The following is a 14,988-nucleotide window of genomic DNA, read 5'->3' as shown; positions in this document are numbered from 1 at the left end:
GCATCAAAATAAAATATTATTTGCGCACGAAGTACGAAGTTATAAATTATGAGGGCAATTATGCTGAACTGTGAAAAGGTATATTTATAAAGGTGTAAATAATGGCGTTATTAATCATGATATTGTATTTAGAGAAATGCATACAAACATGATTACAATTGAAATTTCAATTACTAATAACTTATAGATAGTGATCCTGTTTGTCCGATGCAGCGTCCTTCATCATCAAATGTCGCCAACGTCAATCGAGACAATTTGTTGCAAAGCACACCAGTTCCATTGTTTTGTATGGGGTACGGTTCTGTAAATAATCGTGATTTTTTGAATGTCAATGGTTCAATGAATATGAAATCGTGTTATATATATTTATATGTATTCTATTCTGAAATTTTAAATAAGAGCATGGTATTGTAAGACAATACACATTTTTTTTATTATAGCTGTATATAAAAACTACATACAATGTACATTATGTTATACCCACAGTTATTACAAAACTTAAATATTTTTCGTAAAGATTTTCATTTCAAGTGGAATAATTACACTGTTATATTTCGGGTATAATCCTTTTTCATTCTTGTTATAGTAAAATAAATTTCTGTTCTGATCTAACCTAAATTTTTTTGAACTACGACCTTGATCAAAAGGTTCCCGAAACAACCGCTAGGTGACGCTCTAAGTCAACGTTTTTGAGTTCAATTTTTGTTTTTTGTTAGGTTTCCAATGACGTCTTGAATAAATCTACTACTGCACGCGTTTTCGTATTTTTGCGGTTTTAAAAATGGATTTGAATTTGCAACAACGTTATTGTATTAAATTTTGCGTTGAAAATGAATTCAGTAGAGCGAAAACGCTGGCATTTACGAGTGCCACGCACGCTTCATGAAAAAGACCCAACATTCATCAGACACATTATTACTGGAGACGAGACGTAGGCTTATGAGTACAACGGTATTGTACACCACGAATTTTTGCCAGAAGGTCAGACAACAGATAAGAACTCTTATTTAAGCGTTATGTGACGTTTACGTGAACGCATTCGCCAAAAAAGAAAGGTTTTGTGGGAAAACAAGTCGCGGATTTTTCACCATGATAACGCACCGTCGCATAATACCATCATACCCTGTGAATTTTGACCAATAACGAAACGAATACCATCCAACAGCCACAGCTCTCTGCGATTTTTGTTTTATTTCTCGTTTCAACAGCCGAAAGAAAGTACTGGAAAAATCGAAGACGCCTCTGATGGCTATACCGAAAAAAGAGTTCCAGAAATGTCTCAAGAGCTGGATCAAACCCAGGCATAAGTGCGTTGCAGTTGATGGAGAGTACTTTGAAGGCGATAATATCACCTTTGTGAAATAAACTTGTATTTTGACTTTTTGAATATATTCTGGAAACTTTTTGAACAAAGTGGTATGTATTTACCTCCAACTTTTGACGCGACGTACAGCTGTTGTCATTTTAATACAAAGTAGTATGACAAGTTTTCAACAGTTGGCAACTCACTTATTGAATTTGAAGCTGATTTCAAAGATTTCGGGTTAACGGAGCAAAATCAAACGGTTTTAAAAATTCAAAACGGACAAGCATCGAATGACGAAAGTTATAATGAGTTTTAGTGCAGTTAAGAAGCACATTTTCATGGAAGCGATAGGAAATCTCTCTTCTAAAGTCTGAAAAATATAATATTAGTTTTCCGAATCTTCATTCATTACCAAGGTAGATAAGGAAAAATAATTTTTTTTTTTTTGAAAAACCATAATAAAAAACAATTATTAATTAATCCATTCCCATCATAATTTCTGTATCAAATTTATAATAGTATTGATTCACAATATGGAAGTTTCCAGTTGTTTCATGAACTTTTATATCATGATACATATATATATTATCATGATACATATTACAAAATGATATATCATAATATTGGTAAAATAGTATGATTAATTTTACCTGCACCTATTCACTTATGTATCTATTTTAATACATTGAGCAAACCGTCTCCAAATATGCTATCCATTGGTATAAGTTTCAACTTTTTTCTCTGACTAAATACTAAAAAAAGGTAGGACAAAATTTTGCTCTCCGCATTAATATATAGATTACTCTAATTTGAAACTGCTTAAGTCAAAATTATTATCTCGCGACCAAAACCTTGATCCGCCCTGTGCTTACCTATGGTTGCGAACTATGGATGCTAAAAACTACTCACATCAATCAGCAAATCTTGTATTCTATCATTCACGAAAGAATGAGCGCAAATTCCGCCGGACCATTAAACAAATAGTTACCCCCTGCAAGTAAGTAAGTTTCAGCTTCTGCTAAAAATTGCATTGTGCCCCTTTACCAATAAATTAATTTTTTCTACTGGATTATTATTTTTTCTTTGATGCGGAATTCTCTAGCTAGCAGAGAAATACTCCTCGATGTAATGTCGATAGCGCGGTTTCCGCCCTGTTGCCCATTCATCCTTTCGATGACTTCTGGAGGCTGGTTGCAGGTCAGTACCACTTGCGACATGATGAAACAGAAACATAATGTGTGTAAAATTGGTCGACTGACAAAGTTGCACTCTTGTGTTTAATGAAACCCTACCAGATAATTAAGCCAGTGCCAATGTGCTCGAGCGACTTATTGCCGCTGCGATGGTTGCATGCCACTGAAGATGGGTCCGGAGGAGAGAATATGTGGACGGCGACAGAAGCTGCACCATAGGTCCGAAGATACTGCACGGAAATCATCCTTCCATATAGCTTTGCTTGAACAGTGGTTGATGGTGGTACTGCGCCTGCTGCAGTCCTTGGTTGTGTTTTGGTTGACATTGCCGGCTGGTGTGCATTTGTCTAATACGCAAATATGGTCATCCGGACCTCCATGTACCTTTTTGTATTTGTGTATGACGACCGAACGATGACAGAGTTACGGTTGTGTTAACCGCTTCATGGAGCTGATGAAGTTAATTAGTTACGTCACGTAGAAGTCACTTACGCCGTTCTTTCTTTTCCTTTCTTGATTAAATGAGGATGTTTTATTTCGCTGGATCTCCATTTTTAGCTCCTTTCTAAGATACTTGAAATTTGCTAGCCTATTTTCGTGATCCGCAGTATTCCTGCGCCTTTGGCGGATCTTTCTCGCTCTGAAGCACTTCGCTCTTAGCTCCTTGATGGTATCATTCCACCAGTAAACTTGCTTCCCAGGCTATTACCATGCTTTGCACAAGCCTGTTTTCTGCCTTTGTTGCTGATTCCTTCTCTTGTTCGCACTCTACGACCTCATCTAAAACAAATTGGAATAAAGGTTTGTCGAGGGTTGTCTGTCTCCATTCTTGGTGCATCGATTTACTAGCGGAAATGTAATCCTTTGCTCGTTTTCCTAATGGCAAGTCTATAACAATCGCCTGATGATCGCTGTGGGTATAGTGCTCACTGACTTCCCATTTCACGCTTCTTGCCAAGAAGCTACTCGTAAGATTGATATTGATGATGGATTCTTTATTATCACGATGAAAGGTGACTGTTCTTCCATCGTTGGCTACAATCAAATCGGAGCGAAAACCTCCAATAAGGCAGCGCCCCTGGCGCTCGTTTTTCTACTACCCGATTCTACCGCCCACGCACTAAAGTCGCCGGCTATGATGACCGGGTGACGGCCGCTCGCAGTCTCTACAATATGGTCGAGGAACCCTTTGTATTCTTGGATTGTCCAGCTGGGGGGAGCATTGCAGCTGCAAATATGGCAACTTTTAATCAGGGCCTTAACGAAGCCCTTCCCCGCATCTACTGGATCTGCTAGCTGTAACGGATGGGTACCACATGTCCATATTGCTGTTTTTGGGTCATGTCTGCCGCCCAATCATTGCGCGAAGGAATCTTGTAAGGCTCTGAGATTATTGCCACGTCAGCCTTTATGTCTAACACCGTCTGCTTCAGTAAATCTTGGGCCGTCTGTCAGTGGTTTAAGATTAGTTGAATTACCTTCTTATTATTACTTTGGCTAGTGCTCTTTTGTAGGATGGACACCTGCTACTACCAGATATATGGTCGGATGACTCTTCCTTCGCCTACTGACACAGAACGCATTTTGGCCCATTGGTACAATCCTTTATTACATGTCCTTCAGTTCCGCATCTCCTACACAGGTCTATGTACAGTCCTGGATCTATCGCAATTTGTGCAGCTTTTCACTATATGGCCAAAATCTAAGCAACGGAAACATCGTGTAGGTTGTATTACCTTCCGCAGGCGGCAGACCAACCAGCCAACTTTTAGTTTTCCTTTAGAAAGGAGCAAATTTGCGGCGCTTACCGGAAGTCTTAATGTCGCTATTTGTGTGTTTCCGTACGCTTTACGCTAATGAAAGCATCTGGTCTGGCCCAAATTCGCTGCTTTTCACCCCATTGACGCACTATTTCCGAGAAGCTACCGTTTCTGTTTTCTGGCGCTGCCGATGATTGCGCAGGTGTTGTGCGGCGCTTAGGTCGGCGTACTTCCATCCACCCTTCAGTATCATTGGGTATCGATTTATTTGTTCTTGGCTGCCTGTCATTGGTTCCTTGTTTGCCTTCCAAATGTGACGCTTGCATGCTAAGGGAAATGCTTCTCGTACGCTTTCCTATTGGTTGCAGGGAATTTTCAGTCGTGGAATTCCCGCTATAATATCTCTTCCCATTAGCTTTAGTGTTTTCGATCGACGGCGTTTGAGAACATTTTTCGGCATTGAATTTGGCTTTGCTTTTGTTGTTGATGTTTTCCTCTCCTCCTTTACCTTTTTGTGCAGTGCAGAGACTGATAAGACAACACATCTCATCTGATGATTTACGTATCTCTGCAGCACCATCATTTTTGCTAGCTCTTCAATCTTGGAGCCCAGCATACTAACAGCGTCACCGTTATCAGGAGAGATGAACGCAGGGAGAAAGAGCGATGCACTCACCGCTTCTCTTTGCTGAACTGGGAAATTGTTAGCCATTGGCTGTTGTGTTGTCCTTATTTCTTTCATATGCGATTTTTTCGCATTTGCCCAGATCAGCGCTGCGTATCTATTCACGGATGTGTTGACAAGTGGAAGCAACTGTCGTTTTTCTTATCTAGGTCCTCTTATATTTGGCATAAGTCTAGAAAAGGCACCGTGTACTAGCTCCGCTTTTTTGCTGACTGCCTCAAAATTATCCTTGATTACGGCTACTTCTGCTTGAAATACACTACAGTGGTTCGGTAACCTGAACTTGAATTCGATAGCGTGCTTCTCGCTGTATACTCCTCTGCCAACCCTTCCTTCCAACTTCGAGCTGTCCGTGAACTTATTTATTATGCCCGGTCTCCAAATGCTGCACACTGCACATTCCCCCCTTGATGGAGTGTCCAGCTTGGACTAAGCGAGGATGTACGTTGATCAGTCGGCAAGACAAGCTAAAAATTTTGAAGTATACTTGAGTGTGCGTAAGTGCGGTCAAGCCTGTAGCCCGAGCCTTTCAGAATGGATTGCGCTATCGAAAGATGATTAACGATTTGTTATAGTCGCAATTGGATGGTATTGATCTGGGCAACGTTTATTTTCAATAAGACGGCGCTACGTGTCTCACAAGCAAAGAAACCATTGATCTTTTACTGGAAAAGTGTCCGGACCGTGTTATCTCTCGAAGAGGTGATCACAATTGGCCACCGAGATCATGTGATTTAACAACTTGTGACTTTCTTCTTTGGGGTCACGTGAAAGAGAAGGTCTACGCCAACGACAATTCTGTCGTCACCGATTGGGCTATCGGAATCTTCACATTCTCTGTGACATGAGCAGCTGTTACTGTTTAACAGGTTCGAGAAGTGATCCCTCCATAATTTAAGATTGATCTGTACGTCAGTCACCAAATCGCCGACTTTCTTTTTACGCCGCCGAACTTTCTGGTAGAATTTTCGGGCGTTGTTCCTGTTGGCCAGCATCTCAAGCTCTTCGCACTCACGTATTTCGGCCTCTCGTTTCTTCTTTCGGATAATACGTCTCTCTTCCTTTTTTAGCGCTCTGTAGCGGTCCCACATAGCTCTAATACACTAGAAGCGTGTCTTCCATCTATCACAACATGATCGATCTGGTTTCGTGTTTTTCGATCAGGAGACAGCCAGGTGACTTGGTGAATCCTCTTATGCTGGAATCTAGTGCTGCAGACTACCATGTTTCGGGCCCCGGTGAAGTCGATCAGCCTCTGTCCGATACCGGATGTTTCGTTGTGCAGGCTGAATTTTCCGACTGTGGAACCAAAAATTCTCTCCTTGCCCACCCTGGTGTTGAAGTCGCCAAGCACGATGTTTATGTCGTGGCGGGGGCGGCGCTAATAAGAACGTTCCAAGCCCTCAAAGGAGGAACCTTTGGTCGCATCGTCCTTCTCTTCCATCGGGGCGTGGGCGCAAATTAGCGACATGTTAAAAAAACGGACTTTGATGCGGATTGTTGCGAGACGTCCCCCGGAGTGAACGACAGTACTTGGCGACGAAGTCTCTCTCCCACAACAAATCCAACACCGAATTTGCGCTCCTTTACATGACAGCTGGAGTAGGGTCACAAGGTCCTACGCTTTTCTTGCCTTGTCCCGTTCATCGCATCTCTTGAATGGCAGTCATGTCAGTCTTTACTCTTACGAGGACATCAACCAACCGTGCAGAGGCACCTTACCCATTAAGAGACCGGACATTCCAGGTGCATGCCCTCAAATCGTAATACTTATTTCGTTTGTAGTGGTCGTCATCAGTATAGGGAGGTCTTATCCGAGGCTTTTTTAATATTTTCATTGGGGGGATTTTTAAGTGGCGGGTCCCAAACCCAGCGCACAACCAGCTATCCTGGAATGTTTCGCCTTCTCACGTTAACTCACTCCCGAACGGGTGTTCGGAAGCTACCCAGAGGATACGTGGGCTAATCCCGGACGTTGTGAACTGCTTGAACCATATACTTGCTAATTATATATTTGATTTTAATTGGAAGTCGTACGACGTACTGACATTGTTTTCCCCAAATCGTTGTCTTCACTAGCTTTATCATCGAGTGTAGTGATAGGACTCCCAAACCTTGTAGTTGAGAATTAAGATATTCGTTAGATACATATACATATGTTCAATTTGAGCCACACATCTTCTAATGATCTTTTATAAATCGTTAGGATATGGACAGTTCATAAATGCTTGCAAATTTACTACTATCAGCCCTACATACAAAGCTGGAAATAAAAACCAAATTGCGAACTACAGGCCTATTTCCAAACTTTCTACGGTTTCAATGCAATATACTCAATAAAACAAAAAGTATACCTCGCTGTAAAACGTAATATTTCTATGAATCAACATGGTTTTATGGCTGGTAGGTCAACTGTCACTAATCCTGCGGTTTTTCTTAATTTTTTACGTCGACTTTCAACAATGTCCTTCAAGCTGATGCGGTTTATACGGATTTTTTCTAGGTTTTCAATAACGTCTTCAAACTAATAATTTTGGGGTTTCAGTCTCCTTATATTTTCTACTTTTCCAACGTAAATGTGTAGTCGTTGTGGATAACGTATATTCTTATTATTTTATTGCCTCTTCTGGTGTACCTCAGAGCAGTACTTTGAACCCTTTCTTTTTGTAATTTTTGTTAATGACATATTCGAATATTATGCAGACGGCATAAACAAACGAAAGGAAGGGAAATTACTTCTTTGTGAAGAGGTAGGTACCAATAGAAACTACCAAGCACAAATTATAATATATACCTACACACACACACACCTTCTTGCCACGACGTCATCCGCATAAAACGTAGAAAAAATTGCATTTGGAAGTATTTTTATAATTCGTTCTTTCACAATTTATCATCTAGCACTTCGTTTTCATTAGTTTCTTGAGTTTCAGTTATAAATCATAATATTATCAAACCATTCACTGAATTTTCACAAACATGTAAGTTCTCATCCTTCTGTTTGTTTTCTATTATTATAGAGCATGATGTCAAAATGGGATGTCAAAATCACGAAAAATAAAGTAACGGTTTACAGAAAGCACCACCTTCAGTATTCTATTCACCCAGGCCGACGTGTCAATTGAATTGACTTTCGCAATTTTCTTCAGATGTCCAAACATAGAAATCTATACTCAATATCAGATCTTTAAGGCAGCCTTTCGAAATATGAAAAGAGTTTTCAAAATATTTGCTAGTTTCAAGCCGCACTAGAGAAATGTTGAGCCTTCAAAAGTCTGTATGGACAGTTGCCATTTAGGAAACTATGTAGCCGAAGGTGTTTACACTAGTGCTCCATTTAAATGTAAAGTAGTGGATCTCCACTACTTTTCTTATATATAATAATAATAATAGGAAACTATGTATAACCCTTCATCTTTCAATATTTTAGAGTGAAAGAATTCGTTAACTTTCCCCATTCAATATATTTCATAAAGTTATATACAAATACCTTCAGGATGTTGATCAGCCATGTTTCCGTTCAATTTAAGCTTTCGAATTTGTTCGGCAAAATGTGAAATAAGAGCATCTATCATGCCAGCTTGCTTGGAAAAAATTTGCATAAGCTTCGAAACTTGTATCCCGTTTTCCATTGCATCGAACTGTGAAAAAAAACATTAAAAATATTACTTATGTTATGCATGTGTATGTAACAGTTTACAATATATTGGGTGTAACTACACTTGTACACTTTGTATATAACTCTGTGGAGTAAATGAGTACAAGAGCCCTGGGTCTTTAGGGGCCGCGTCTGCGATAATTTCGCCTCCGTCCTTTAATAATTACAATTGCTGTATGCCTACGCCTATGACCAGTTTTTCAACACTATCACCCTGTTGTAGTGGAAAAACAATCAGCTGCTACAGAAAGCTAGAAGGCACTCGAATTGCCATATAATGACTTCGTTTTCATTTCCGTCGTCCCGAAGGGTCTAATACGTCTAACAATAGTTAGAAACAAGAAACAAATGATAGAAACAAGATTGCGCCCATCACAGAGTGCGTGACTTCACTTTTCCCAAGTTGTGCAGTGTTGCCAACCATTTGCTCTTCACAATAAATTTAGTGCTTTTTTATACCCAAAATGTGAAAAATTTTAAGTTTGGTGTTTGTTTCTTTTTGTTTTTTATTTAAAGCTATCGAAACTGTAAGTTAAAAAAACTGTATTATTAAACAAAGAATGTTAAAAAAGGTCACTTTTTTAGATTTAGTGCTAATGCAAATTTGTTGATTCTTATAAAATTTGATAGTTTGAAAGTGTAAATTTAATTTTTTGCTCCTTTTAAGGTTATGCACGAATATAAAATGTTCCTCTCTCAACTCTTCTTATCATTGAAAACCTATTTACATATTTTAAAAAGCGTTTCAATTTACTGAATGCGAATTAAAACAACGTGGTGATGTAATTGTTTCTTCCGGTCCTCAATCCTTAGTAGGACATAGGGCATCAAGAGGTATATTCATAGTAAAAATAAGTCACAAAATACCAGAAAATACTGAAGAAACCAGACTGACATTTTTACAAAAAGAGTACCTTATCTTGTTACATAACCTCCAATATAGCAAATAAGTCGTTCCCTTAACAAAAGAGTTTCTTTAAACAAAAAAGCTCATAAATTAAATTGTACATATCCATAACACATTTATTTAAAAAAACGCACATTCTAAAGACAATTTGGCACGCATACAAAGTTTTTTAAGTAATTCAGTGAAAATTTGGTGTTTTATTTTCTTTAAATGGGCATTTTAGTGCGTTTTTCTATCCAAAGGTGGGCAATACTGCAGTAGCGAGAGAGAGATTTGACTGCTGAGAGCAGAAGAACAGCAACAACAACTGCAATCGCGGGCAATGCCACCAGATGTTAAAACAAGGAAGAGCTACATAAAACTGAGTGAATTATTGAACTATTTTTTAAAAAATGTATAGTTTACAAAATTATAAACATTACGTTTTAATTAGAACAGGCTAGAAAAATGTCATGAAGAAAGAACTAAAACTCCGAGCCTAAGAGCTAAATCAAGTTACGAAAATGGTAATCTGGCCATACTGGTGCTAAAACGCCGTAATTCATTGTCAAATTCACTGAGAGCAAAGTAACGGTACTATGATAAGCGCCATCTCATTATTCTTTCCATCATGAGTTTTGCCCAATATTTCGGGGAATGCATGGTAAAGTACCTTTTGCCCTTTGCTACTTAGGTGAAAAATCTAGCAACATTCGTACAAGCAGCGAAAGAACAACAACACAGCTGGTTACGAGGTTATGGTCGCGAGTGGACGTGAATGTGAAATTGGTGCTTTAATTTTTAAATTTTCAATGGTTTTAAACGCTGAAATTAAAGAAATAATGGTGCGAATGTTCATCTAAGTATGCATTAGCGAGCTAGCTAAAATATGGAAACAAAATAAGCTAAGCATAATAAATATCTTTTTATATTACTTTGCCATTTGTTTCCTCTAAATTGTTTTTGTATTGAAATGTTATCTATTTCAATTCGTCAAAGCCTTCGCTCAGCCTGTCAGAGCTTGCATAACGGTGGAAAATAACGGCGGCAAAACAAAAAACAAACAAAAAAAAAAACAATTAAGCGGTCACTTCTATTCCTATTCACTCCTCTCGCTGAACCTGGCAGTAGCAAAATTTGTTATTGTTTGCCTCAACGTCATTTTTTGTTCTTATTGGGCAGTCAATGTTACTATTGGTGTTACTGTGTAGTCAGTGTTGTATTTGTAATGTCAATTTCTCACGTTTAGGTTTTGGCTGTTCGTCCTTGTTCGCGTCCATATACATATGTTAGAATTATTATACGTACGCTCCCAAACAGTATGAGAACCAAAGAGAGCTTGTATTATTTCATGATTTGTTTGCCTTGTACACCCACCCGTGCATACGTAAATATGTTTATATAAAGGGTTTTTCAATTGGCGCGGGTCGATTTTGGCGCCCTGTGGCAGCCATTTTGTTTTGGTGACATCTGTCAAATCTTAATGATAGTTTTCTAACGTCCTGTTATGTTAACAAATCACACGAAATTTATCTAATTAGCTATTATTTACAATAATTTATCTAAGAAAATTTATATAATCGATGGTCTTCTCGATGAGGATTTGTTACAAATGAATTCCTTTATAAATCAGTTATGTAGAGTCTCAGATCTACTTGTCTGAATTTGTTTGCCCAATTTCTGAGCTAGATATGCTTTGATTATTATCATATCTTTTTAAGAAAATCTTCATGGAGTTCATTTCAACTCACCAAAAAAGTTTATATTTTACCGTGGCATACTAAGGATCGAAGCTAAATTTTCGTTTGATTTTAAGTTATGCGATTTTTTGAAACTGAACTATCTTTTGCTGAACATTAACTGGGACTCCCTGTTTCAACATCTTGCCGTTTCCAGATTTTTAGAACCACTGTGGTAGTCGTTTGTAAAAGTGTAATTCCTCCTGTAACTAAAAAACAATGTAAAGTACGCGGCACAATGCTGTGTTGATTAAACTTCGAAATAAGAGAAACAAATTTCTTCTTCTTTTAAAAAAATGTAAAAATTCTAATTTCTTTGCTCTGTATAAAGAGTAGGATAAGAAATTCACTGTTTGGATAAATTTTTACACAGAAACTACGTTCTATGCTTCGAAGAAAGTTTAAAATCTAATCCAAAAGCGTTTTGGAATTTTGTAAATTCGAAGAAGTCTGTTTCCAATATTCCGTCCGCTCTTTTTTTCGGTGACAAATCTGCTAATACTTCAGCTGATGACGCTAATCTCTTCGCTGGGTTCTTTAAGTCTCATTTCGCATCGGCCTCTGTCAGTGAGAAAAATGTTTTCTTCAATATACAACCATCTATTGACTTCGGCAAGCTAGTATTGTCCACTGAAGATGTCTTTAGAGGCATTACTCGTCTTAAATCTTCTTCAAATACTGATGTTGATGGTTTGTCTGGTGTTATTCAAGAAGTGTGATTCTTTACTTTACCCTGTGTTGTTAATATTTAACAAATCACTAACTTCGGCTACTTTTATTGATGCCTGGAAATTGACTTTCATTTTACCCATTTTCAAGAGTGGTGATAAAAACGATATTGGTAACTATAGGCCTATTTCAAAGCTTTCCGCCACTGCAAAGCTTTTTGAATCCATGATCAAGGACAAATTGCTTTTTGCTGTCAAGAACATGTTGCGCCCGGAACAGCATGGGCCGCTCAACATTGTCTAATTTAGCAGTATTTTCGGATGATTGTATCGCTGCCTTCCAATCAGGGCTCCATATAATACTAATAAAAAAAATTAGCCTGTAATGGCTTCAACTCAGCCTTCTTAAGTTGGATCTCATCTTACTTGCAGAATCGCCATTGCATGGTCGTCGTCGACAACGTTAGGTCTCTTCACTTCGTTGCTTGCTCTTGCAATGATACTTACTCTTGTTTTTCGTCAGCAAGATTCCTGCTTTGTGCAGAAGACGTTAAGATTTATTCGACGATTACTAGCTCTCTCGACTCTGAATTGATGCAAATTGATTTAGATAATTTCAGCAACAGGTGTATCAAAAATCGTCTATTGCTCAACATAAATATGTAAGTGCTTCCAAATTACATATCGAGAACACCCTTGTCACGTGTAAGTGAAATTAAAGACTTGGGTATAATATTTGATTCGAAGCTTATTTTTACTAGTCATATAAATTTAATTACTACCAAATCTTACGCCATGCTTGCTTTTGTAAGCGTCATAGCTCTGAATTCTACGACCCTTATATGCTGAAGCTTTTGTATACGGCGTTTGTCCGTTCCAAACTGGAGTATGCATCCTTCATTTGGTCCCCGTATTATTCGTGCCATGCTGATAGAATTGAACGAATCCAGAAAGTTTTCTTACATTTCGCTTTGGGTAATTTACGCTTTTCGGATCCTATCCTTACATATGAAGCGCGATGCTTATTGATCAACTTAAAATCATTGCAAATCATCCTATCTTTATCTTTCATTTTCGACTAAATCCGTGCGGCTGCTGACTGTCCGATGCTTCTTGAGAGGTTTTTTAATATTCCGCCCAGAGCTCTGCGGAGGTCGGAGCTCTTCTATAGTGGTCTTTCAAAGTCCCTTTATGCTCAGAATGCTCCTATTTCCAGAACCTTAATTGAGTTTAATAAAATCTCTAAATTTGTTGCGATAGATTTTTCATTTTCAAAAACCACCTATTAAAATCTTTGAATATTTATTATAGATAGTTTAATTGTACTTTCTTGTTTTTATTGCCTATTAACCAAACCTTGGTTAAGTGGTCCGAATGTATTTTTGCCATGAAAAAGTTCGTCATAAAATTATCAGCCATTCGGAGTCGACTTAAAACTGCAGGTCCCCCATTGGTGAAAAAACATCAATACGCACACCACAAATAGGGGGAGGAGCTCGGCCAAACACCCAAAAACGAGTTTAACCACCAATTGTATATATATATATATATATATATATATATGATGTATATATATATTTACTTATATTGCTCACCAACTTGTATCAAGTAAATGTAATATTTAAGAAAAATAATTTTAAAGAAAAATCAGTACACAAATATTCAATTCATTCTAAACCATTTTATTGATTTTGTTTAATTCCAAAAAATCGGTTGAACGGGACAGAAGTTGCTACTCTGCCACCTGATGGCGAGTGGCAGCAATGAGCATATTCTACAAACCTTCTCCGTGGAAAAATACATACCTACATATACCTATATACCAATTTTTAAAATAATCGGTCCAGTAGCTTTTGAGTTCATCGAGGACATACAGACAAACATTAAATTTTATATATAAAGACAAGCAAATATTAAGGGGGGACTCTACTGTAAAACTTAAAAAAAATCGATTTTTTACTTTTTGTTGAAACATACTCAGAAACAACTCCAGAATGTTCCATGAAAATCTTAAAAAGAAATCTTGAATAGTTTTCAAGTTATAAAAGTTTTAGCAAAGCAGGTATAAACTGAGCGCTCGAGAGGTTTACGGTCATATGCGTGTTTTTCTCGAAACCACGTTTTCAAAATTGCCCACATCACAGCTCCGTGAAAAATTAACATATCAAGCTCAAACTTTGATAGTATATTTTTAACAATATTTACTAGTTTTTAAAGCTATGGTGGGGAAAAATTTATCATTTATAACCCCTTTTTTAATAACAAAATGACAACAAAAAAATGTCGATTTTTTAAAAAACTTCAAAAATTTTACAAAAAAATTTTTTTTTTGCAAGTAATAGGCTTAACAACTAAAAATAATGATATATAATAAAAAAAATTTGGGTTTTTTGATTTCAGATTTTTTTTAAATGCGCGACAGTGTGGGCAGATTTCAAAAGGCGTTTCGGGGGAGCGGCTGCACAGCTGCCATTTTGAAATGAAAATAAATTTAAAAATTTTTTTTGTACACTCAAGACCTGTGTTTATGTAACCCTAAACTTTTTTTTACTAATTAAATTAATACAAGTATGAAAACAAAATCCATGAAAATTTGATTTTTACAGTAGAATCCCCCCTTAATATTCCTGCTTGATGGAGTTGCCATAGGGGGTGCTTTGGGCAACACTCTTTTCTGTTCCAAATGAATGCGGCTACACTCGTTAAGGAACCAAATTCAGATTGGACGTCTTTGTTTTTTGTTCTGAATTGTATTACAAAGGATGGTTAAGTTTCAAGAGCCGGTGTTGATTTTGAATAAAATAAAATTAAAAAAAAATTATTGTCATTTCTCTTTATTATGATAATATTGGTATGGCTCAATTACGTATGGAACAAAATATCGGCCAAATGGCCGCCGCGGCCTCGGCGGCACACCTCCATCCGATAATACAAATTTTCGATGGTGGCATAATTGAGGTTCTATGCCGTTAATGTTGGTCACTCACTGTTGCCATTTCCTGCCACCATTCTAACCATTGACGACGCTTGAAATGGTCAAAAAACTTTAGTTCTTGAGTCAATTGCATCTTGTAAGCGTGTAAATAATGCAAG

General features: G+C 37.6%; 1 protein-coding gene across 2 annotated transcripts in view; it reads right to left on the bottom strand.

Annotated features, from left to right (window-relative positions):
* Positions 1 to 100: 100 nt before the first annotated feature.
* LOC129245756 (uncharacterized) overlaps positions 101 to 14,988 on the bottom strand; it is a 56,063-nt gene continuing 41,175 nt past the window's right edge. For both annotated transcript variants that reach the window (XM_054884127.1, XM_054884135.1), the window contains exons 11-12: positions 8,435 to 8,585; positions 101 to 301 (exon numbers count right to left, since the gene is read on the bottom strand). In XM_054884127.1, the coding sequence (XP_054740102.1) occupies positions 174 to 301; positions 8,435 to 8,585 (279 nt within the window). In that variant the 3' untranslated portion in view covers positions 101 to 173. The remainder of the gene's footprint in view (positions 302 to 8,434; positions 8,586 to 14,988) is intronic.

The sequence above is a fragment of the Anastrepha obliqua genome, chromosome 1, assembly GCF_027943255.1.
Source record: "Anastrepha obliqua isolate idAnaObli1 chromosome 1, idAnaObli1_1.0, whole genome shotgun sequence".
Taxonomy (NCBI): domain Eukaryota; kingdom Metazoa; phylum Arthropoda; class Insecta; order Diptera; family Tephritidae; genus Anastrepha; species Anastrepha obliqua.
The sequence above is the reverse complement of the archived record's forward strand: the minus strand, read 5'-3'. Positions and strand labels throughout refer to the sequence as shown.